Source organism: Camelina sativa, chromosome 5 (assembly GCF_030686135.1).
Source record: "Camelina sativa cultivar CO46 ecotype springtype chromosome 5, ASM3068613v1".
Classification (NCBI taxonomy): Eukaryota; Viridiplantae; Streptophyta; class Magnoliopsida; order Brassicales; family Brassicaceae; genus Camelina; species Camelina sativa.
In genome coordinates, this window is record NC_141884.1 from 40,725,407 (window position 1) to 40,752,139 (window position 26,733).

Consider the following 26,733-nt stretch of genomic DNA (forward strand, 5'->3'; position numbering starts at 1 on the left):
GGTGAGGTTCGATTCAGATCCACGTAGGTGAGAAGATTCATACACGTTTTTATTACGTGTCAATATATGTTGTATTTGGGTTCATTTAAATTTAGGCTTCTCTTCTCAAACAAGAAATATATACCAAAATCGGAGAACTTCTTCTTAGGAAGATGCATAAACTCAGCATACTCTTTGCCTTCATCGATTCTGTGAAGCTGCAGGACAAGAGGTCTACGTGTAAAAATCCCTACATGGAAGACACTGTTTGTATATCACGAGGTAGAAAGTCTTTTCTTACAACACTCTCTAGCACTGAAGACTTTCCAGAACTCTACAATTCCCATCAAATCAATCAGATTGGTTACACACATTGCACTCCATACGCAACAGTTTTTGATTAAAAGCAAAAAGATCTTACAAATTTGCAACACCAACCCAAGGATATCAGAGTGTTAAACTCATACAGGCTACACTCCAAATTCCGCAACATCACTTATCATTTAGCAAAAGTATAACAGAATAGATACCATGGATGAACGAATCTAAAGTTAAGATGGGGATTAATAGCCAAAAAAAAAAAAAGACCTGACCCAGTGCCGCCAGCTATAGAGTGGCAAGGAACAAATCCCTCAAGGCTGTCACTTCCATCAGCTTCTCGATCAAATTGTCTGCTTACAAATTGTGAAAACCTAAAAGGCTAAAAGGTATTTCCAAAAAATATCAGATGCATGCATATTATTAGATTCTAATAAAACACATTCGTTATTATTTCTACTTGTCGCATTTTGTTAAACCTTAAGAAATAAATTTGATGGAATTTGATAGCAGGTTCCATATTTTCGTGACTCAAAAACCAACCTTCCAATCGGAAGCAAGCACATGTTATAATGTTGAAAAAGGTTGGACGTAAGACCAAGTTTGTTATAGCGTTGAAAAAGGTTCCTTATGGATCTGTGCCGCCAGCTAGAGTGGCAAAGAACAAATCTTTATCATTTTAAAACAATATTTAAGGTTTTTATACACAAATTAGGAAAACACATAATCTTTTATGTAATTTACCTCTTTTACCTGAAAAGATCATTACACAAAATGAATTCAACCAATTAGAAAAGAGATGTCTAAATATAATTTGTCCAAACAGATTAAAAACTTTTAATTTTTGTTAGAAAGATAAAAATATCAGATCTTAAGGAAAAAAAATTACAAAAACATCATTTAAAGTGATATGGCAAGAGTCTATTTATCACAAATAAATGAATTACAAATTAAAAAAAATGACCGTAAGCTATACATGTCATTTGTAAAGTATAAGCAGATTTTTTTCTAAACAACATGTAAATCAAATCTCTAAAACTAAGAGTATTGTAATTAGTTTTCACGTAGTTGATATGGTTCAATAATGGTTAACCAATGGGAATCACACTGGTGTTGATATTAGTTTGCACATATTTTGTAAAGTATACATGTCATTTGTAAATTATAAACGAATTCTTTTTCTAAACACTAGATAAATCAAATCTATAAAACTAAAAGTACTGTAATTAGTTTTCACGTAGTCGATATTGTTCGATAATAACTGTAAATAAGATGAAAAAGAAGATTAGTCCGAATGTGTTTTTAAAGGTTTCAAAGGTAATAAACACGTTAAGACACTCTAAGGGCATCACCATCGGTAGTCTCTATATTTGAGTTTCTCAAATCAGTATCTTGCTACATCTGATGCCATTAAGATCTCTCGTGAAGTTGATCCAAAAGGTGCTGGATTCTTCCCTCTTTATATCTTGATACGACTGCTTTCCAAATTCACTTTGAGTTCTTTTTCTGTGGTTATAAGCGACTGGGAGTAGTCTGGGACATAGTAAATATGGTTTAAGTTCTATGGAGCTTTGTATATATGATTGAGTTGCGTGGTCAGTGCCTTGTGGTAATCTTATTATGAAATTATCTTTAGTAAACGAAGACGATGGTCCTTGCAACTAATATACCTTGAAATTAATTTGAATTGGTTGACTCATCACTCATCTTGTTTAATGTTGCTTCGTTGCACTTGCTGTTCTCAGGAGACGGGACTTTTGGAGTTTTAGCTAAAATTGATCTCATGGACCAAGGCACTAATGCTGTTGATGTAAGTTTTATATTCAGACAACAATTTTATCTCTGAGTGCAATATGAAAAAGACACAATAAAGATTAAATATAAGAATCTCACTAAATAGTGGTGAGTAAATAAAATATTTAACAGTCCCTAAATGTTTCTATATATATATGTTTGGAGATTTCAGATACTTGAAGGAAGGGCATACAAATTAAGATATCCTTGGGTTGGTGTTGTCTTTGTCTTGTAAAAGGTGTTACCGCAGAATTAGCTCTCTTTATGATTTGTCCCCCATCTTGCAATAGCCAATATCAATGGTTTATTATTGACTGTTCTATCACAAGGTCAAGTTAAGAAACTCAGTTATAGACTTTTCTTTTGGGTACACAGGTACTATAAATGTAGGTAACATGTGCTTGCTTCCGATTGGAAGGTTGGTTTTTGAATCGTGAAAATACGGAACCTGCTGTTGTACTTTTCAGAATTCCAGCAAATTTATTTCGTTAAGGTATAACAAAATGCTATAAGTAGAAATAATAACGAATGTCTTTTATTAGAATCTAATAATATGCATCTGATATTTTTTGGAAATACCTTTTAGCCTTTTAGGTTTGCACAATTTGTAAGCAGACACATGGTTCCTGCGTGCATTGCTGCAAGTGTGCCACTCAATTCCACGCAATGTGTACGTCACGGGCAGGTTACAGCGCTTTCCAAGAAGTCCCCATATGTTCAAACTCCCCATAGGGTAATCTTATATCCACTCTATATATATCTATCTATCATCATGAGAGTTGGTACTCCTTACCATTGATGATGTCATAAGCTGCTGGTTCCTGCTTTAGAAGAGACAACAAAGACTCTTATTTTGGTGGTGTATTTGATATTTCAGATCAGTGGTCTTATGTTAGCAAGCCACAACATATATAAAGATATAGAGACATTCTCATCAAATAACTGAAGATTCATTCCCATAAATTATAATTTATTTCAAATTATCTTATGTTTTAACATATGCATTACAAAAATACATGTGTTGAAATTATAAAATCAAACATAAAAATATTACTAATATTCTTAAATGAATATTTTTTAAATGATACATATTAATATTTGAAAAAAATTTGATCTAAAATAAATTTCATCGTTAAACATTCAGTTTAGTAATCACATTTAACTATCTAATTCATCGTAAAACCATAATTCACTTCTTCATGGATTAGAGTTAAAATTTAATAAAAAAAAATTAATATGAAGGGGTATATCAAAAAGGGTATTTATAACAAATTCTCTAATACTTTGTCAATTTTCATCAATTAACCAAAAATTCATTCCTACAAACTCATGTTTTCTATTTTTTTTTTAGGTTTCCCATATTACTACATGCATTAGAATCTTTAAAATAAAACATTTAAAACTATACTAATACACATCATGTACTGAAATTTTTTCTTTTTAAGTTCATTATTTTTTCATGGTTTTGTGTACTTATTTACAATAAAATTTAATATTACAACGATAAATATAATTTATATCCGACTAAAATTATGTTAAATAACTTATGTTATTCTTTTTAACTTTGTTATTTATTATTTATTGATTAATATACATGCTTAATAAATTAAGCTTTTGCTTACATATGTCAAATTTTATCGAGAACACACGTATAATACAATTAGCATACAATGATACAATGGAAAATATATTGATTTTGTTAGTTTTCATTTTTGATTTAAAAAACTAATTTTTTAAAAATATAAACATGTAAAATTCTGTAAATATAATTAGCTATCCTAAAATATAAACATGTAAAATTCTGTAAATGTAATTAGCTGTCATACTACGTTTATAAAATTAAAAAAAAATTGACACGTGTCAACATCTAATTAATATATTTGACACGTGTCACGATCTTGTTAATGAGTAACTTTGACATCAAACTTTATATAATAAGATATATGCATAATATGTAATTATATGCTCTAATTTACGTAATATATATATATATATACTTAAAGTTTGATCTCATAGTTAAATTTTGACAAACAGAAAGAAAAAAGAGAGAAAATATAATTAATATAGTTCACAAAATTGCACATAGCTATAATAATATAACGAAGTTTAATGATATTATATTTGAATAAACTATAACAACAATTTATTTGTTTATATTATGGTGAATATCTAAAATCCTTTTTCTTTTACAATTTATAATTGATAGTATAATTTTATTAATTAGAGTATTATATAAATTAATTGTATAATTTTCTTAATTCTTTTTTCTTATAGAATTAGTAATTTTAAATTAGATTTAGTATATCTTTTTTTTATATACATATAAGAATTATCTTTTTATATATATCAAAAAAATTTAAATGTTTTATTTCTTATAATTATCTTATTAATTTTAAAATTTGTTGAAACAAAGTTTTTGTATAATAGATAGCAAAATTTCTAATTGTTAAAATTGACACGTATCACGATCATATGAGTTACTAACTTTAAAAACCAAACTTTATATAATAAGATATTATTATCAAGTCAATATAAATAATCACCTAACTCACAGTTTTTTTTATCCATGTATTTGATGAATAGTATTTTCAGAATCGCATAAATTTAGATGATATCTATATTGTTATATTGATAAACAATTTGTTATATACGTAGAACAGTAGTTTAGTCGTTGAAAAAAACAAAGAGTATTTTAGTCCAAATTAAATAAATGAATTAGAGAACTAATTATACAATAATCATATATGTATTCTTAACTTTTATGTCTTCCTTGTATTTAAATTAATATAGCCCTCATAAAGTCATGGTCATTTATTTAAGAAACTAGTGAGAGAGCTCGTGAAATATATTGCATACTCAGAATAGAAAACACGTAACATTTAATCATTTTGATTGGGCTTATGATTTGATATAAACAGAATTTGTTACTATCGTGTGTATTTGTTGTGTGATTTTTTACAATTATTATTATTACATGTATAATTAAAAATTTAAAAGCCAGGTTTAAATTACGAAAACAGCCCTGAGATTGAGAGAGAGGGGCTGAGATTGCCCGGAATTGGCTATCCTTGTCACCAAATACTCCCACTTTTAAGGTATAGATGTCATTTGTAAGGTATAAACAGATTCTTTTTCTAAACAACATGTTAATCAAATCTCTAAAACTAAGAGTAATGTAATTAGTTTTCACGTACTTGATATGGTTCAATAATCGTTAACCAATATGGTTAGTGGTGTACATAGTGGTTAACCTATTGTTTTTTCTCCTAGGATCACTCTTATTTGTGGGCTTCTGAAAAAATTAATCCGATTTCTACGGCCTATGTAATTTGATATTTCTAGTGGAAGGCCCATTAAACATTATAGGCATATAATTAAAGATTTTAAAAAAAAAAAAAAAAAATCAATTTCGTATTTTCAATAATCACGGACATAATGAAACAACAAATGAAACAACAAATGAACATTCGCTTTCACTAAAAACGTAAAGAAATTTCAAATTTGGGTTGAAGAGGCGAAAATGACACACGGACTATACTACATTCACAAACATAGAGAGATATCAAAATTAAATAAAGGAAGACGTCCGATAAAGTCATGATCATTTATTTAAGAAACTAGTGAGAGAGTTCGTGGAATATTTGCAGACTCAGAATAGAAAACACGTAACATTTAGAGAAATTCTTTTAAATACCACTAAAAAAGTTTTTTTTTCAAAAATAGCACATTTTAGTTTTTTTTTCCAAAAATACCACAAAAGTTTTTTTTCCAAAATTACCACTAACACAAAAAATTGAATTTTAAGCATGTAGAATATTTTTTTTTATGTTTGAGTTAACAAATTTAGTTTTAGGATTTAGTTTTTAGGGGTAAGGTTTAGTATTTATAATTTAGGAATTAGTTTTTAGTATTAGAACTTTAATTCAATTATGTGGTATTTTTGGAAAAAAATACATTTTAGTGGTAGTTTTGCAAAAAAAACCTAAATTGTGGTATTTTTGGAATAAAAACTTATTTTAATAGTATTTATGACAATTGCCCTAACATTTAATCATTTTGATTGGTTTTATGATTTGATATAAACAGAATTTATTATTATCTTGTGTATATGTTGTGTGACTTTTTTACAATTATTATTACTACAGGCATAATAATTAAAAAAATTTAAAAGACAAGTTTAAATTACGAAAACAGCCCTGAGATTGAGAGAGAGAGAGAGAGGCTGAGATTGCCCGGAATTGGCTATCCTCGTCACCAAACACTCCCACTTTTTGCTCCTCCTCGACCAAAAAAAAAAAAAAAAATATCAACAGAAGATAAAAAAAAAAAAAAAAAAAACCTAATCAATCAATCACAATATATACATACATCTTTTGGTCTATGTCTTCTTCTTCTTCATCATCATCATCTTCTTCCGCACGATTTCAGTCCGCCAGTGTAACCTTTGTTCAATCTCTCGCATTTGCCTCTCTATTCTTCGTTACTGCTATATTTTCTCCTCGATTTATCCTCTAGGGTTCTTATTGATTTCCGCCCTTTCTGTTTTTAGAATCTTGCTCCCTTCGTCTCCCTCCTCCTCCTCCTAGGGTTTTCTTCCATTCGATTCCCCCAACCCCGTCTGCGATTTCTTCTTTTTTTGCCCAATTTTACGGTGCCTCATTTAGATTCTTACAAATTTGTATTTTGTTAGATTAGCTAAGGTAGATCGAATCTTCTTTATTAGGTTCTCGGTAGCTTATTAGATTTTTTGAAGCCGCGATAGATAGATAACAACGGTGGTTGCTTAATAGCAACCGTTAAATAGCAAAAACGTAACGGGTTGGTAAAAAAGGTCTTTGAGAGAGAGGTTTCCTCCGAAGTCGGTGACTGTAACGGGAGAGACCTAATTTTTTTTTGTTTGCATGGGTGAGCATGATTCATGGGCGGCTTCTCCGCCGTCACCACCTACTCTCTTATTTCCCAACGGTTTATTGCCGGGCAAAGCTGCATCTGTCACAAGGCCGCTCGATGCTGAGCGATGGGCTAAGGCTGAGGATAGAACTGCTAAGCTCATTGCTTGTATCCAGCCTAATCCGCCTTCAGAAGATCGCCGCAATGCTGTTGCCAGTTACGTTAGGAGGCTTATCACCGAATGCTTCCCTCAAATTCATGTGAGTTTCGTTGGATTCTTGCTTTCGTTTAAGTTTACCCTGATGAGAAAAATGTGTTCTTTATCCAATATCTGATTCTTTGACTTCAAATCCGTGTCTTACCAGATCTTTACTTTTGGATCTGTACCTCTCAAGACTTATTTGCCTGATGGAGATATCGACTTAACTGCTTTTAGCCCTAACCAAAATCTTAAGGATTCTTGGGCGAATTTGGTTCGCGATATGCTGGAAAAGGAAGAGAAGAATGAGAATGCTGAATTTCATGTCAAAGAAGTCCAGTATATCCAGGCTGAAGTATGCAAATATTAAAATGCTTCTTTTATCTCCGCTTCTTATTTTGGTGTATGAACCCTTGATATTATTACAAGTAAGGTTCAGTCTCTTGACGTACTGGATTGTTTAATAATTTTTCACTGGTAAATTGTTTCAGGTAAAGCTAATTAAGTGTTTGGTGGAGAATATTGTGGTGGATATATCATTCAATCAGATTGGAGGGCTGTGTACATTGTGCTTCCTTGAGGAGGTTAGCTGTCCACCTAAGACAACATGCCACTTGCTTTCTCTTGCTGAGTGATGTAGATCTTCTGATTTCTTTACCTCTGTGTTTTTTTTTTTCATATGCAGGTTGATCACTATATTAACCAGAACCATTTATTCAAGCGTAGTATTATATTGATTAAAGCCTGGTGTTACTACGAGAGCCGTATATTGGGAGCTCACCATGGGCTTATTTCAACATATGCCCTGGAAACCTTGGTTCTTTACATATTCTATCTTTTCAACAACTCATTTTCTGGACCCCTTGAGGTAGTCTCATTACAAAGCTGTCTTTATTTTGTCAAGATTGCTTCTTCAGTTTTCCTGACTGGATTTTGCTTGCATTTGTAGGTCCTCTATCGTTTTCTTGAGTTCTTTAGTAAGTTTGACTGGCAGAATTTTTGTCTTAGCCTCTGGGGCCCTGTTCCTGTTAGTTCACTACCAGATGTAACAGGTATATACGAACTGCTGCCTATCTTACTTTTGCATTACTTATGCATCGTCACTTTCTCAAGTACTGATTGTCATGCTATGCAATTTTTGGCAGCTGAGCCTCCTCGAACGGATGTTGGAGAGTTACGAGTTAGTGAAGCATTTTATAGAGCTTGTAGTAGAGTTTATGCAGTTAATATAGCTGCCCAAGAGACACAGGGGCAGCCTTTTGTTTCCAAACATTTCAATGTTATAGACCCTTTGCGTGAGAACAACAACCTTGGACGCAGTGTCAGTAAAGGTACTTGCTTGGGTTGAGTGCTGCTGCCTATTCTTTATAAACGGGTATCATTGAATGCTAATTTGTGAATCTGCAATATGCATTCTGTGCAACTTGTGTCTTATTGCTTACTGGACTTGTTCTTTTCTTTATAAAGTATGAAGCAGAAGAGGCACAAACATGTTGACTTACGTACATGCTTGGCTTTTGTTTTTGTTGTCTCAGGTAACTTCTTTAGGATACGAAGTGCATTTACCCTTGGTGCCAAGAAGTTGGCTAGGTTACTTGATTGCCCTAAGGAGAATTTGATCTATGAGGTTAACCAATTTTTTATGAATACATGGGAAAGACATGGCAGTGGTCGACGTCCTGATGCTCCTGGAAATGACTTATGGCTATCAAGACTTGGAGAGCCTGAGCCATATCAACAAGCTATAAATGTTAGTAATTTTTCAAGCAACCAAAGAAACCAAAATGCTGCCCGTCTTGGTGGGATTCATGGAGCTCGGAGTATGCCCTCTCAACAGAACAACGGTGGAACAGAAGTTATATCTGGAGTAACATATCAAACGCAAAAGAGTCGAGGCAACTCTTACCAACCTGCCAAGGAAGTAAACTCCAATCAAAGTGCTATAAATGATAAGCTTCAGCAAACTGCTAAGCCAGAAATTGTGGTGAATAATTTTCATGGTAGGCACCTTTTTGCCAGGACCCGGTCTAGTCCTGAGCTTACTGAGACATATGGTGAAGCTCTTTTACAATCACGTCGTAGTAGAGCCCCCGAAGCTGGGAAACGCCAAAGTAATACCAGGGTTGATAATATCAGGAAGAAGAATCTGGAGTCTGAAACTTTGTCAAGCAGTGTCAGATATTCGGCCGACTCATCGTCAGTCAGGCATACTCCATCTCCTCGAAGTCCTGATAGTACTGCTGACATGGGCAGTGCAGTGAACAGTTACTATGATGAATTAGGGTCAGTTTCCGTGAATGAAGACTTCTCTGTTGCAGGGGAACAGGAAGACCAAGATTTTGTTAACTCGATGACATCTGTTACTGGGCAAGGTTTTAATGGACACTTTCCTTTCCCTTTCAATATTTCAACGGGTCACTTACCGTTTCCAATTACACCTTCTATCTTAGCTTCAATGGGATATGGTCAGAGGAATGTGCCTGGTATTGTTCCTTCTAACCTTCCTTTCGTCGAGACACCTTGGAGTACTAATGTGCAGTTTCCGCAAAACTTTGTTTCTTCACCATTTACCCATTATTTTCCCAGTGGATCCCTCCCAATGTCAGAAAAGCCAAGCAACCCTGGTATTGACGACATGGGGTCTACAGAAGTAAATGTCGACGAGTCTGACAATGATCTGTGGCACGAACAAGAAAGGAGAACTCATAGTTTTGGACTTGAAAATGGTGGTTATCGAATGCATCAGGCAGATGATAAACATCTGTCATCTTCTGCAGAACGCAGTTATGTACCCTCAAGTAGGAAAAACCGGCCGACAAGGGGAGATGATTTAGAAAATTCACACTCTCCAGTCAGAGGAAACAGTCAAATTCAGAGTGAGGAGAGAACTGCAGGCTCTAGATCTGTGTCTGGTGCTAGTTCCGTCCGAAGCAGGACTTCATCTGAAAGCTCTTGGGATGGGTCAACTACAAGGGGGTCAAAGCCAGCTAAAGATAGACGGAACAGGAAAGTAGTGTCTGGGGCTGCATCTGCACTGTATGGAAAAGGAAAGAGTGTTCCTGAGCACTCAATCCAGATTGATGATGATAACAGAGAATGGATTCCTGTGTCTAGCAATGAAATAACAGATAGAGATGTGGGGCCTCGTCCTACTGTCCCTTCATTTCAAGTTCAGAGGAATCAAATACATGGTCATGAACTAGCTCAGGCAAGTGGATCAGAGTCTTCAGTGACCCTTGCTCCATTTCTCCTAGGCGGCATGCAACAAAACGAGGTTGATAATTCTGGATACACGTTTTATCCCACAGGGCCACCTGTCCCGATCGTTGCAATGCTTCCAATGTATAATTATCAAGCTGGTGGTAATGCGCCATCAGATGCTCTGGCAAGCCACCACAGTGTGGATGGAGGAGTAGAGAATCATGATCCGTGTAAAAGTTTTGACTCTTTCAGGGGACTTGATCAATCTGATATAGTAGCTTCTTCGCACTCCACTAGACTTGGCTCTTCTGCAGAACAAACGGAGCACAAAATTGATATCCTCAATGGTGATTTTATAAGCCATTGGCAAAATTTGCAGTATGGCCGCTCTTGCCAGAATTCTCAACATCCGCCTGTTTTGTACCCTGCTCCTGTTGTAGTGCCACCTGCTTATCTTCAGGGGCGTTTACCATGGGATGGTCCTGGAAGACCTCTTGCCTACACCAATGTTGTAAATCAACTCATGACCTACGGACCTCGTCTTGTACCTGTTGCTTCTGTACAACCTGTTTCAACTAGGCCACCCAACATTTACCCTCGTTACACTAATGAAACTCCCAGATATCGTAGTGGGACGGGGACATATTTTCCAAATCCTGTAAGAAATTAATACCTTCCTTGAGCTTCCGTTATACTTGTGTGCATGTTTTGGTTAATCGAGGGGCAAATTTCATTTTATTTTTTGGTCTTGTGATGTGTTGATCTCTGTCCAATGGTCTTTTGAATTTCAACAAACCTGAGATATTTTCTAATGCTAAAACGGAGAGCTTTTACCTTGCGCTAAATATCTTTAATGAATATACAGCATGATCTGTCAGCTTCCCCCTAATCCCATCCAAGTCTGCAACTATTTGGTCATGTTGCAGGCTATATGGTTCTGTATCTTTTCCATTCCATATATACCTGCCTTGCTTGTTATGCTATGCTCATATTGATGGCACGTTTTTGTTGTCTCCTTTACTGATTCTGTCTTGTCTTTCCTGTTTCTTTTATCTCCTGATCTAAAACTCATGACAGTTTTGGTTTGCCACACTTCTCTAAATTTGTGCTGAATTTGTTGCAGAAGATTTCTCCTAGGGAGCAGCGTCCTACATCTGGCATGAGGCGTGGGAATTATGGGCATGACAGAAACGACCATCACAGCGAGAGAGAAGGGAGTTGGATTGCTGGTACAAAGACACGGGGTTCTGGACGTAACCACAACAATCGTAACCAAGCTGATAATAAGCCAAGCTTAAGGCAAGACCGATCTGAGAGGCATTGGGGGTCGTCGTATAGGCATGAATCGTCCTCATATTCTTCTCATCATTCTCAAAACGGTCCAGTTCGCACAAACACATCACAAGATGCTTCTGGAAATATTGCTTATGGCATGTACCGATTGCCGCCGGGCATGAAGCAAAACAGTGTGACGTCTTCAGAGGGACACAACGTTCCATCTGTCATGATGATTTATCCATATGATCAACACCATGAGTTTGGGTCTCTTGGACCAGCAGGTGAAGCGCCGCATTTAAATGAAGAGGATCAACCAAGGTTTCGTGGTGGTGCTGCTTCTGCTGCTCATATGTCTTCACCTGATGACCCTTCGTCGCCTCACTTCCCCAGGTAATTTTGGTTTTAAAGAATCCCGATTGCAGACAAATATTAGGCTACAGCTGTGGAACAACATTCTTAATTAAATTAAGTATTTTAGACCTCAGATTTGCCTCTTGATTTTCACTAAACAGGGGGAAGTAACATTAATGCTTGCGCAAGTTTAGCTGCAATAAACTCAAGAACCTAGAAGAAACTGGAAGATCACATCACTAGGGTCTTGGAAATCAAAAGAAGGCAAAAAAGGTTGAGAAGCCGTGAAAGAAGAGTCAGGACAGGAGAGAGACTTCTGCTCAAGTCTGGCCGTGAGAGCAACAAAGAAGGAAACCAAGTCAAAGAGGAATCGGTAAGCGACCCAAGCCTGGTTTGTTCTTTGTATGTACACTACTATCAATCAAGCCATTTACCGCCCATGATGCTCGGTTTAATCATCAATTTCAAGGAGACTGCTGCTTGTTTTAGTAAAGCCCATATGGATGAAAAAACGCAGGAACTCTTTATCTCAGACATACGGTTAGGTAACGTTTCTCTTTTGGGTTTTTTTAGATTTCTTTCAATAGAAAATGTAACCCTTTTTTTTTTGCCCACATAGAAACGATTAGAATTCAGGGCTCATCGTCAATGTTTCTACAAATTCAAAAAATGATTTCTCTAGTATTTTTAGAAAAAGCAAACAGTACATTTTTTTAGCTGTACGTGTAGCTTTATTTTGAAAGTTATCGACTTATCGTTATGACTTATGATAGAAATTTTTAAGAAATAATTTGTTGACTTTACCCACTTGAGCTTTGCTCTTGATGCTCTTGTATAGCAGCAAACTGTCCGTATACGGCGTTTATATGAAAATTAGTGCGGGTATTTTGCTTTCGTTATAATTTGGGCCATTACTGGGCTTTTAGTAGACATATGAAATATTTTAATAAATTTATCTTGGTTCGCCTCGAACTTGCAATTTTCATAATTTTCTTCTCAACTGACTGACTGAAGACTATATGGGAGATAATGCCAAAAACAATAAGTGTACGTCACTTTAACGTCTGAATTGATTACTCTAATACTACAAAGCAATAAATCATTTAAATATTATCCATTGTAAAATTGTACTAATACACAAACGTTAATAATAAAACCAACTTCAAATCAGAAATAAGAGCCTAATTTCGACGATGAATTAACTGGTCTCGCCACATTTGCAGATTAGATTGATTCACTTGTTTGTTCTCGCTAGATTGAACTCAACGTGTATGATTTTTTGGTTAAAAGAAGAAAAAGAAAAAATTCGGGGAAAAGCAAGTCTGTCACACAAACCTCTTTTTTGTTTTTATTTTAATGCATGACTTTTTGTAGTTCCTCAAGGTCAGACAGACGGACCACTCGTTGTAAGGGAATCAAATTTGATAGTATCAATTAAATATTAGAGAGATTTCTCCATTAGTTAAAAAAGAAAAGAAGAAGGTGGTCCTGGTGAAGAAACTGTATAATAATGGCATTCCCAGAAAGTTCCACAGAGCAGGCCATGCCCATGCCTATGCCTTTGTCGTAACGCAAACAATCAAACAACTTGACACGACCACTACACTACGGATGTAACGGTTTAATCCGATTTTATTCTCTTGGTTCGGTTTGATTTTGTTTTTTCTCTTTTGGCAATTTCACGTATTTTACCGTTTTACCTTCTTTTTTTTCCCTAGTCTAGTCTAGTCAAGTCTTGAGTTTGGTTTTTTTAACATTTTAACTGCAGGCAGATAGACAATAAAAAAAAAAAGGGAAATATATTAACTGAGAAAGCGTTTTTATCTTTTATTTTCCTGTCTTCTCCCAGTGGTCTAGTCTACTCTTTTGGTTCGCTGCTCTCTTTATTTATTTATTTTTTTTAATTAATTAAACTCTTATCTCTGCAACTTGGTCTCTCTCTCTCTCTTCTCTATCTCTCGAGAATGGCGTACGGATACCTTCTCTCAGTCTCCGTCATCGGAAGTTTTGTTTGAACCGTCGGATCTTGTTTTACACTTATCTTCTTCATCGCAGATTTCCAAATCTTAGTCGGATTTTCATAAGAGTTGTTTGTGTCTCTCTTGTTTAGTCATCTCTTGCTTCTCAGTGTTGGTTTCCAGTGTTTAGAAGAAAGAATTGTTAGAGACTCGTTCCGTGATTTGTTGGCTTTTTTCTTTGTAATTAATTAATCAAAAATTCGTCGAGATAACTTTTGTTTTCGCGAGTGTGTGTGTGTGTGAGATTTTTTAGGGTTCACTTAATCGCTACAGGCTTCGAGTTCGCGGGAAGGTGAGATTCGATTGGATCCTTCTTCTTCGATTTTGTATATATATATATATATATATATATATATATATATATATATAAACTTTTCTGCTTTTTTTTCTTTTGATTTTATTACAATATTATATTTTTGAGTTCTTCTGTTCATGTGTGGTCTGGTGGGGGTGTTTGTTCTAATTTTTAATTTTTATTATTGTTCTTCCTTTCTGTTCATCATCTTCCCTGAAGCAGGTGATGATGATGCTGAGTAACTCAAATGAATGAATCTGTTCTATGTTTCTCTATGATTTCATTAGCAAAATTAGCATTTTGTTCTTTTTAATTAGCACATGTTTTCTAATTCCATAATTGTCAAAGAAAAAAAAAAAGAAAAAGTTTGCGGGATTAGGTTTTTAGAGTTTGTTCTTTGTTTTGGATACTCTCATAGTTCTGTGTTTATACTTTTACACTGATGATTTTTTTTTTTAATGTGAAAGAGTGGGAGATGAACTATTTTGTTTGTTTAGAATCTGGGGGGCAACCTTTTTATGAAACAGTTTTTTATTTAAATTAGATTAAGAGATTCTGTAGAGTGTGTGCTTAATTGGGATCTGAAACCCTTACTATTAAACAATGTTTGAGGGACTCTCACTTTTCCATGCTTGCTTGTTTCAATATTAAAATTAAAAACAAATTCACTGTGCCTAATGCTTTCACTTTTTATATTATACTCTTCCTTTTTTTTTAGCTTTGCTAATTTGTATTGTTGTTGCCCTACTAACTGTATGAATGAGAAACTATGGCCTAAGTATGCGCTATGAATGGCTAAAATGTTTTTTTTTTTTTTTTCCCTTGTTACTCAGGTTTATAAAATTTGAAACAAACTGGCCAAGATGTTGTTGGCCTCCGTGGACTGCATTGTTGTACATGTTGCTTAAGATAACAATTCTGATTGAAGAAGGATGCAATCACTTTACATTCAGCAGTAATGAAGAACGGACAGGTTCTTCTTTTATACAGTCTTCTCTACTACCTTTTTGTTATTTCTCTTGTATTGGCTTTGTGCTCTTCAAAATCTTTGTACCTTCTTTTATGTTTTCTTTTTGCAATTCCTTGCTTAAGGGTTTGGAAAATGTATCAGTTTCTTTACTAGCTATATACTAGTTCTAGCAATAGTTAAGCTGTCTCAGTATTTGCAGATTTTGATTATGAATTAAGTTTTTTTTATTAGAAAATAGTTATTATCTAATATAACAGTGCGCACAGGAGCTACAATCTTCCACTCAAGCTTCACATGAGTCTCAAGGTGAACAGAAACCCAACCAATCAATAGATGCACCGATACAAGATTCTGGTTCTGTATCTGCTTCAAGCAATGACAGTAGGAAAGTTTCAAGACAAGATATCGAACTTGTAAGTGCTCCTCTTTGTCATTTTAACTAAAGAAAGCAGGCTTTACCTCTCTCTCTCTCTCACTATTTTCGTGTGTATATATATATATATATATATATATATGTGTGTGTGTTTCCTCTCCTCGGATATGTGTAACATACTACTTACATCTGATGATGATATACACTTTGGAACTGGTTGAATGTAGGTCCAAAATTTGATAGAAAGATGTCTTCAGTTGTACATGAACAGAGATGAGGTCGTGAAGACCCTTTTGACTCGTGCAAGGATAGACCCTGGCTTTACAACCTTGGGTAAGCTTTTGAAGGTTCTTGACTCTTTTTACTTCCCTTTGTTTCATTGCATCATAACCTTTATCTCAGTCTTAGAGTTTTGTTTTCATATTCTTATTAGCTTCATAGGATACTAGGTTGTTGAAGAGTGACACAATTTTGCATGTTCTATATTGTTGAAAGTGTAAATTAGATATAGCATTAGCAACGTGAATCATCAGATGAAATTTGTATTTCTGACTCTTTTTCTCTCTCTTCTTTTCTTGTGAAACCAGTTTGGCAGAAATTGGAAGAAGAGAACGCAGACTTTTTCAGAGCTTATTATATCAGGTTGAAACTGAAAAAGCAAATAGTTTTGTTCAATCATTTGCTTGAGCACCAGTATCATCTCATGAAGTTTCCACCTGGACCTCCAAAAATTCCTCTGGCACCGATACAAAACGGAATGCATCCCATGGCACCTGGTAATAAGTCTGAAACCCTATATCACCTGAAAACTTGTTTATTATATATGAAATCACAAGTAAAAAGTTTTTTATATAATTTCACTGTTATTTAACACTGTTGTTTCGCAGTGCAGTTAACATGCCAATGGGATACCCAGTGCTACAACATCCTCAAATGCATGTTCCAGGCCATCCCCATCTTGATCCAATGGGAGTATCGAGCTGCCATGTTGTTAATGGAGTCCCTGCCCCTGCGAATTTCCATCCTTTGCGGATGAATACAGCGAATGAGTAAGAACTAACTCGCAGTACAAGTTAACTTATTTTGGGTAGAATGATTAGTATCAGTTGATGGCATGTCCTAACCTAAATCTCTATTTTTTTTTTCAGTATGGTGATCGATACAACTGCGAATGACGCAACTCCTCAAGTGATTCCACCAAACAGTGGTGGAATGCCTGAGATGGCAGCGAGTCCAGCTTCTGTGGCATCAAGTGGACACTTTCCATTTGCTGCTTCAGACATGTCGGGTATGGTAATGGACACTTCAGTGCTCGATTCTGCATTCACATCTGACGTTGGACCGGATGAAGGAGGAGCTGGGAATTCCAGAGATTCCCTCAGGTCATTTGATCAGATTCCTTGGAACTTTAGCCTTTCTGATCTCACCGCGGATTTGTCAAATCTGGGAGGTAAGTTTCAATAACATCCATTATATTTTTCAGGGTATAATCAGGAAATCTCACATGTATAACGAGCTGATTATCAGATAAAGATATGTATGTTGCAGATTTAGGAGCCTTAGGAAACTATCCAGGCTCTCCGTTTCTGCCATCTGATTCAGAGATTTTCTTGGATTCTCCTGAACAAGAGGGCATAGGTAACTCTCGTTTTCTTGCAGTTTCACCAGTCTTGAATCTCTTGATAGATATCAGTAGAAAACCAAACTGGAACACAAATAGATACAGAATCAGATTTGGTTGATGATATATTGCTATGCTCTATGATCATATTATCTCTGCTACTTTGATTATGATTGATATTTTGTAATTTTCTGCATGAATAGAGGAGTTTTTCGTGGATTCTGTGCCTGGACCCCGTTCTAATTCAGACGAAGAGAAGCCTTGAATTTGAAGGTAAGGGACCATACGCATAATCTCATCTTCAGAAGACACCAAGCAGTATTAAAATAACAAATATATCCTTATTGATATCTCATATAAATCAAAGTTTTATGAATAAAAATGAGCCTGTGGGTGTAGTCTCCTTGTACCTCTATGACAGTTTAGTTGAATGAAGAATTAGGCTTAAACTTAGTTTCTTTTGTATTGTTTCAATTCTATCATGTAGTCGTATTTTATCTTAAATGGATGTTTAATTTTTAATTTTAGACAGAATGTGTTTTTTTCTTTTCTTACATTCCGCATCAAACCGGATGACATAATAAGGTTCGACTAGAATACAAAAATGGTATAGTGCAGTGTCGTTGACGTGAGATTTTTGTATAATAACATCACAATAGCTTAAAGATTCAAAAGTCTTATTAAGAGAAAACAATAGTTGAAATTTGTATGTGAATAATATAAATAGATCAATAGAACATTTAGATATAGTTCTACATAATGCGCACAGATTCAAAAGTCTTTATATTCTAGCTAGGTAGGAGACGGATATCAACAAAAGACATCTAGTATATAATTTGACCTGTGCTAAGTGTACGTCAAGCTGTGTAAATGTCTAACTAACATTGGGCAAGCAAGACCAACTTTCAAATTTCGTTGTGATAATTAACCTGTAGTCGATAAGGGTTAAACCCTCCCTCAACGTGGAACAATAATCTAGATTGCCAACTGCCAATGGTAACCGAACGTCATTGATTCGAGTAGACGATTTACTGACCGTTTGGAGATGACCCATTGCCCGCCAAGGGCCTTGAGAACTCAAAATAGTAAGTTCCTTTCTAGCCATCTGGCGTGTAAGTCTTCCTCTACATAACCTGTTAAAAACTTCAAAGATAAGTAACCAGAGGAGATGCCTATTGCTAAGATATGGTTTTAAACACCGAGACTTAATTCCACCTCTTTTGCAGTTAAAAGCATGCATGATAGTATATCTCTGTTTTGGGAACTTATCGAACGTTATGTAAGACCCTCTTCTTTACATGCTTCTAGATTCAGAATATGGAAAGTATTTTAGTAATTCTACTATTATTAAATTTTGATTTACTGAGACTTCCCCTGTTATACATTTGCATTTTAAAATATTTGAAAAATATTAGATTTTTCGAAAATTGAAAATTCCATTTTTGGTTGTATATTTGATTTTGTTCTACATAACTAATTTCTATCTGTAATTTATTTCACATAAATAAATGGAAGAATAATTTTCCTTTTCCCTTTTTGGTCATATGCGTAAAAAAATTGTTCATTTTTACATGAATTTTATTATAATATTTTTTCTTATCTCCAACTTTATATAATAAAATATATATAAAAATTGGACCAATAGTGAAGTGACTTTAGTGCAGTGGCCAAAGGTAAGTCCTTAATGCACAAGGTACCATCACACCCGGAATCGAGTCCCGCTCCCTACAAATGTAAGGCTAATGGGCCGGCCTGTTGTGGCCCAATGGTTGAAAAAAAAAAAATTGGACCAATATAGTAGTTTCACATTTTCTTTTGGATAATTTATTTAATTTTTATACACATGTGGAGTTGTTCTTTTCTTGTGTCTACAAATGAAATTGAAATTGCCCTTTTTCTTCTGATTTGTTTTATCATCGTGTATTATTATTATTTCCTAGTCTTGGATATCTTATATATAGAGGGTTGAAATAAAAATTGTTGTGGACAATAGAGGAGAAGGAAAATTGGTAAGATTCTATAGATAGTTTATAAGATTTTTTACATTATACATATATATATACTAGATTAAGATCCGTGCTAGAGCATGGATTGAAATTTATTTTATTTATATTGTAATTTTTTATAAAATATAATTTTTGTGATTGTTTTAAAAAAAAAAATTGGATTAAACATTATGCAATAAAATCATATGCTAAATATGATGGCTTGAAAAAGACACATATTTTGTAAGTTTTATATTGTTAATGATTTTAGATAAAAATTCGTGCTATAACACTGGTTAATTTTTATTTTATATAAAATTTTGTATATTTTATATTTTAAAAGAAAATTTTAATATGTTGTATTAGTTTATATATGTGAAGTTATTTCAACAATGTATATTCTACATCATGACTTGAATGTCATTATAAGACATAATTTTGTAAATTTAGTTTTTAAAAAGCTAATTATTATATTATGAGTAATTTAATATATTGTTATACTTTTTGTTTAATATACGTGAATTCTTGAAATTCTTTCATATTATAGTGACATATTATTGATATTGCTATAACAAATCAATTTAGAGTGTTTATAATTTCTATCTTTTTGATCTATTAAATGTTTATGATATTCTTAAAAATATCAAGTTTCAATATTTTAAAAATATTTCAAAATAAATTGTTTAAAGTTTATTATATTATATAAAATTAGAAAATTCAACAAAAGAATATTAAATTAAATTTAAAATATTCAAATTTTGACCCGTTACTCAGTAAATTTTTTAATTCAATAGATATTATTTTTAAAAAATAATATTACTAAAGCTTGAATATTTCATAGATTGAACAATTTATATTTGTTTTTAAAAATTCAACTTATGGTATATCTAGAAATAAAACTATTTTTTTAATTATAATAGATAATACGATAATTTGTTTCTTTCACAAAATAGAGTCATATATAAAGATGAGAGGTGAAGTATAATGATAATTAACAAATTAATATGGTAAGTTAGATATCAAAGGATTTTATTTGATGAATAATTTGATAAATAAAATTAAAATGGTAAGTTAGATGATATCAAATGATTCTTTAGAACATTCTTTTTGAGATTTTTGGAAACAACGTGTTCTAATAATAAAATCTTCAGAAAATAAATTAAGTTTACACTTATTATTTAACTTGTAACCAATTAATGTATAACTTATTTGTAACCAACTTATTAAAATTATATAGTCTACAAAATAAGGTTGTGTACTTCCGTTTTATTATAAATGGGATACTTTAAGAGATATAGCGGCAAATTCACGATTGAAAACAATGAAGAAAGTCATATATAACTGATCCAAAAGCTAGCGGAGCTGTGTCAAATGTGGTATCTCTCCCTCGAACATCCTCTGATTTGCATTTTAAATAAAAATAGTTCAATTATCCAACATTTTAATATCCTATATATATAGATAGCATTATAGCACAGCATTCATAGACGATCACACTAACCACTAAAAAGATAAAATCCAAAATATAAAGTATTGCAAGTGATTGAATACTGTGGAACATAATGTTTAGTCACAAAGGGTAATATCAAGTAGAGAGACTAATTAAAATATCTAAGTCTTCAAACAAAACATAAAGTCTGAAAACACAAAAAACAATCGATTAAACTAAAAATGATTAGGATAAATTAAGCATTAAAGTAAATAACATCTTAGATCATCAAACACATTTTTTCATTGACGGTGTTGATCTTCGTGACAACTTGGTCACATATAGTCTTTGTCTTGCCATGAATTAAAATCAATCTTTCAAGTACACAAACCTTCACCATCACAATGGTTCCATCTCGGTCTCTCCCACACAAATAAGGATCGAGCTCTGCTGTGACCTTCCTGAAATGATCAAATTCAATTAATGTCAAATATATAAATTCGGTTAATAGCGAAAAAAAAATTAACTCACTTGTTATCAACAATGATGGCGTTGAGAAAGTGAGCAAGTAACTCAACAACACAAATCCAGTCCATATTGTCGAATCCCACCTCCTTATGGAAAAGACCACGCTCCAACCATTTACCAAAGAAACGCACTCCTTCAAAATCCCTAGAACCTTCTATCCCAAAGTTATCAACATGGTTGAAATCAACTGTTCCTTGAGCATAGTTTCCATCTTCCTTGCATATCAAGTTAACAACTCCCTCTCCGTTTTCAGTAGGACAAATCAGTTTCAGAGACTCAATGATACGCTGTAAGGAGTTTGCATCAAAGGGATTCCTAAATAGCAAGCATCCCATAGCTCTAGATGCATCCCTCTTCTATTTTCCAATTTTGGCCTCGCAAATCTCAAACATGGCAAGTTTGTTGAGGAGTGTCATCAAGGACGTAGCTATTTGGACTCGGATTTGACCATCTTCAGCACCACTAGCGTGTGGAGGAAATGGAATTTTCATAGCACAGTTCCTCAAAAACGTTAGGCCTTCTTGGATCTCCCATGGCAATTTTGCGTTCTCGGGGATGAGCTTAATAGCTACATCAAGCCTCCTCTCAACAACATCTTTGTAAATCACACTTTCGAACACTGCTAGTAGATGCTTCATGATGGAGGATCGGATTCACCATGGGCTCACCAAACCATGTCACCGCCTCTTGATTAACGTCCAAAAACATCAACAAGTTAGTCACGAGCACCTGACTCTTCCTCTGTCTTTAAACGCTTGCATATTGATCCTGAGAAAGATTCAGATTTCATTTGAGGTAAAATGAAAAAAAGCAATTGCCGCCATTGTGAGAGAGAGAGAAGACGAGAGAGAGGACGAGTTTGCAAATGACTGAATGAGAGAGAAATGGTATAGGACAGAGCAAAATGGTTACTCTGTGGCAATGAGATTATTTGACCAAATTTATATTCTCACTCACTCTTGAGTCTTGACTCATTTTATCATTTAATTTTGTTCAACCTAAAGTATGATTACTTTGATCAGTTTGTACACAGCTTGTACTACTAATTACGTGTACTAATCATACTTTGGGTTTTGAACATTTTAATTACATAACATATAGACGTCACTTTGATAAAATGAGTCAAGACTCAAGAGTGAGTGACCGTATAGATGTGGTCAAATAATCCATTGCCTCTCATTAGTAATTAGTACTATAGAAGATGAGGAGGATTGGAGACCAATTACTTTTGTATTAGTCCGCATAAATATTTACACCGTACGTTTGTAATGAGTCCCTTGTCCGAAATGATCTGATGGTTCTGCGCAGAAAACAAATCATCATTAATTAGTTTTGGCTCATAGGGCAATTGCACCTACGTTTATATAGTCTCTCTCTCCTCTCCAGTAGAGCCCGAGAAACAACATGTACAAATTGTGTGAGACGTGAGCACCCCCACACGTCTGGGATTTGTACTGTATATGGAGGAGTCACTTCCTAATTTCTTTATGGTCTTTACCTGAAATTATACGAGGAACTTGATTTTAAAATCTCACACTCTTGGTCTCTTGCATTCCTCACACAACATTTACTTACTATATAATGATTTACTTACTATAGAAAGAAATATAATTACTTTTTTTTTATTCCTATTTAAAACCTAACCTTAAGAATATTTTTAGCATACTTATGTATTTATTTTAGATACTAACATAGTAACATATGTTGTTAAAGTTGATAAACATTTATATTAATTGAAAGTAAGCAAATCCAACATGTCTATTATATATTTTTTTATAAAAAACAACCTTAATGGCCTTATGCTATACTAGCTAATTAATGATTTGAATTCATTTACAGACACATAACAAAGTCTTGATTCACGCGCGTTCGTACATAAAAAATAAGCAACGAGATGCTTTTAACGGTTCACCGCATACACAAATATAATCAGACTTTGTAGTTTGACCTACCATACAACCCATAGGATAATAAAAGCTTGTGAAAACAAATTATTAAAAGTTATATTACTAATTAATGAGTATGACTAAAATTCATTCAGCGAGTCAAGTAAGTGATTGATAAAGTAATCATACTTTGGGTTGAACAATTAAATGATAGGAGACTGAGTGACCGTATGTATAGATGTGGTCAAATAATCCCATTGCCTCTCATTAGTAATTAGTACTATAGAAGATGAGGAGGATCGGAGACCAATTACTTTTGTATTAGTCCGCATAAATATTTACACCGTACGTTTGTAATGAGTCCCTTGTGCATATCTTGAAAATTCTGTTTTGTCTCTATTATTTGTTTGCTTTTGAGTTTGTATATATGTTTAATTATTGTGTATTCATTAATTTTGAATATAATAAGATTAGGCGCAAAATTTATCTATTTCCGTCAAAATAATAATCATATGTTAGTTTTTAATCAGTAAAACGCAGAAGGTAAAATAAAAGTCTATAACTTACGTCTAGCCAAAAGTTATCGATAAATGTACGCATTTTTTTAGAAAAAAAAAACTGATTCTTTTTCACAAGTTGTAACAACATGGGTACGTACGGCCTCTATACTAGTAAAACATTTAAATGTTTTCAATCGTGACTCGGAAAATATAGTGAGAGTCAAGGATAACGTGAGATACTAAAGGGTATATGTGGTCACGTCAATGGGATAATTATGAGAAATATACTCAGATATTACACACTCCTATATCTTTCGCTACCAAATGCGCGCAAGTAAGTAAGAAGAATTCCACGTGGAATTTTTCCGTATCTGATGTCAATGACATTGACCAAGGGAATAATCATATGATATATAAGATGTAAATTAATCTCATGTTACAAATATATAAAGAAGATGGATCACATATTGGAACATATGTATAAATCAAGGTTGTTCTGAAAAGGGATATAAAAACCAAACTTAGCCATTTAGACTCTACCAAGGAAAGAACCCACAACCAGTGACACACTCATAATTAACTGAAGGAATAAAATAACATATTTTTGCATTGAGCATGAAAAAGAAACCAAGTTACTCCCATGTACAATGCGGTGCTACATTTCTTTAAGTCGAAGATTTTTTTTAAGACATTTTGGGGTAAGTCACTTTGTTTTTTTTTTTTTTTTTTTTGGCTTGGTTAATTGGTTCAATTACAGTTTTATTTTATTTGATCTTTTATCATTATTATAAGTGGTTTGATTGAATCAGACGACACATGATTCTAGGATGAAGGAAGAAATGGAACAAGATCAGATGTGATAAGATTCTAAGTGACTGTGCCACGGGTGAAGTTATTGGAAGTGCAACAAGGTTTGCCTTTTTAATATATTGATGCAAGTCATTGATATATGGGTGCTAATTTACTTATATGTTTTCAACAAGTGGGGTGATGATATATCAAGACGCAAGGCGGCTTCAAAGAGTTACAAATGATGCTCGGGACGAGCACTTGACTTTTGGTCCTCCATATATAGCCCAGGTGAACTTTGCTACTTCTTGTTATATATATATATATGCAATGCCGATACTCTTAGCTTTAATTTGTACTCTTCAATCGTGATGGAGTAGCTGCTTTATAATGCCTTATTTTCCATTGATATGTGTGGTAAGTTCTTCGTTAATTTCTTTCATTCTTTGTATATATATATATATATATATATATAGTGTTTGAGGCTTAGTTATTTTGTTCATGTGTTTCTTCAAAATCATCTAAATAGGTGTTATATATTTTGCTCTTGGTGATTCTCTTCAGAGTTCTACAATACTTGTTAGGACCACTGAATTTGGTAGCTGAATCATATACTTGGACTTCACAAATTATTTAGTCTTTGTCTGTTCCTTTTTATGTGATAATCTTCTTGGACTAGTTAGTCCGCCATTCTGATTGATCAATGTTCATTCAGAATTATAAATACACTATGAAGCTCATCACCTTTTTCTGACTTTTAGGTAAACTTTCATTTGACAAAGAAAAAAGAAAAGAAGGTAAACTTTCTTTATACTTAAGACTTTTAGTATTAATTATGACTTATTGACAAGAATGATCGAGGTAACAAATGATTTACATTTTTTCCAATAATACTGGAGTTTGGATAAACATTATTTTCATTATAGAATGTTAATTATTTTATTTCAGGAAATAGTCTTACAAGAGTTGCAATTCGAAAGGCTTTGAAGAGTCATATATGGGCATAAATTATGTATTATGTAGATATCATATTTTCTTAGACATTTATCTTTGTGTTATGATATTTGATTAACCAAATATTTAATGGTTCGATTTTATGTTTGTAATGTTTTGGTTAACTACAGTTTATTTTTTTATTTAAAAAGTCTAATATATATAAACCAACGTTTGCCCATAAGGTCGATCAGTTGAATAAGTGACTTCATAATGTATTCTTGCTTCTTGGAGACTTGGAGTTACATAATAAAAAATGACGTTAACTAGTCGCTAAACATAAGGTTGACTAACTGACACAATGTTTTAGTGTCTGTTTATAACCGACATTTATAACTAACCGCGTTTATTTTCGTCGCACGGCAAGGTGCTCATAAGGTTTGGCTCGTTCTGGACCCAATCAGTACTTCTCTCAAAGGCACGCATCATGCATGGCATCAAAGCTCATATGTCTTGGGATCCAAGAAACTCAAATAATTTATCTGAATCACACTTTTGACGAAATTAGTGTTTACTAAATTCCCCCTTGTTTATGTCAAGCATAACTATTATATATGTGATGTTGCTCGTATCTAGTTTTTTGGCTCTCGAAAGTTAAAGTTCTGATTTTACGTACTGTTATATGGAATGAATCTCTAAAAAGATTAGCATTTTTATAAAACTTACACATGAAGTCAGTAGAAGGATGACAAATATATTATATGTTAGTAAGCTAAAGATACGTGTTTCAAAATTACAATGGCCATCTTTGCCTGGCCCTAGCTAACTGGATAATCAAAGGCCAAATATTATGGTTTAAAAATATATACTGTATATGTATACCAATTTTTTTTTCAAACATGTATAAAGTTAACCTTAATTTTTTGTTTTGAACTAATTCATTGAGATAAATTGTCACTATGTTGATTGAATTTTCTTTCTTACAAAAAATCTTTAAAGGAAGATATATTACAAGGAAAAGGATGAGAATGCATGCATATATATGGAAGTTTTTCTTAAATGATTTTTTTTTCTTTTTCAAATGTTGATATAATTTTCCTTAAATTTTCCTTTATATATTACAGAATATTTCCCTGATTCGTCTCTATTAAAAGGAAAGATATATTACAAGGAAAAAGCTGAGATGCATATATATATGGAAATAATTCTTAAATGAGTATTTTTTCTTTTTCAAATATTGATATAATTTTCCTTAAATTTTCCTTTATATATTGTTACAGAATATTTCCCTGACTCTTCTCTATTAATAGGAATACGTAAGATACATGACGAATTCACTCAGTTGCAAACAATGAAGACATGCATAACAAATCCAAACACTTGCGAAGTTGATAAC

At 33.4% G+C, this 26,733-nt stretch overlaps 2 protein-coding genes across 14 annotated transcripts; both read left to right on the plus strand.

Annotated features, from left to right (window-relative positions):
• The first annotated feature begins 6,297 nt into the window (after window positions 1-6,297).
• Window positions 6,298-12,797, plus strand: LOC104789832 (uncharacterized). 2 transcript variants are annotated; one of them, XM_087451593.1, is made up of 9 exons: window positions 6,298-7,241; window positions 7,347-7,535; window positions 7,672-7,764; window positions 7,866-8,048; window positions 8,130-8,232; window positions 8,326-8,511; window positions 8,716-11,039; window positions 11,505-12,049; window positions 12,172-12,797. In XM_087451593.1, exons 1-9 carry the CDS (start codon window positions 6,993-6,995, stop codon window positions 12,179-12,181), a joined length of 3,882 nt encoding a protein of 1,293 aa, XP_087307719.1. In that variant the 5' UTR covers window positions 6,298-6,992; the 3' UTR covers window positions 12,182-12,797. The 2 variants fall into 2 exon arrangements, with proteins under 2 accessions (XP_087307719.1, XP_087307720.1); XM_087451594.1 differs by having other exon boundaries at window positions 6,365-7,241; window positions 11,508-12,049.
• Window positions 12,798-13,145: 348 nt separating this feature from the next.
• On the plus strand, window positions 13,146-17,814 carry LOC104788473 (uncharacterized). 12 transcript variants are annotated; one of them, XM_010514238.3, is made up of 9 exons: window positions 13,146-14,320; window positions 15,157-15,296; window positions 15,560-15,706; window positions 15,894-15,999; window positions 16,254-16,442; window positions 16,559-16,715; window positions 16,815-17,116; window positions 17,215-17,304; window positions 17,491-17,814. In XM_010514238.3, the coding sequence occupies exons 2-9, from the start codon at window positions 15,282-15,284 to the stop codon at window positions 17,550-17,552; spliced, it is 1,068 nt and encodes a 355-aa protein (XP_010512540.1). In that variant the 5' UTR covers window positions 13,146-14,320; window positions 15,157-15,281; the 3' UTR covers window positions 17,553-17,814. The 12 variants fall into 12 exon arrangements, 10 of the variants coding, with proteins under 10 accessions (XP_010512540.1, XP_087307721.1, XP_087307725.1 ...); XM_087451595.1 differs by having other exon boundaries at window positions 13,391-14,320; window positions 17,200-17,304; XM_087451599.1 differs by having other exon boundaries at window positions 13,421-14,320; window positions 16,554-16,715.
• Window positions 17,815-26,733: the final 8,919 nt, after the last annotated feature.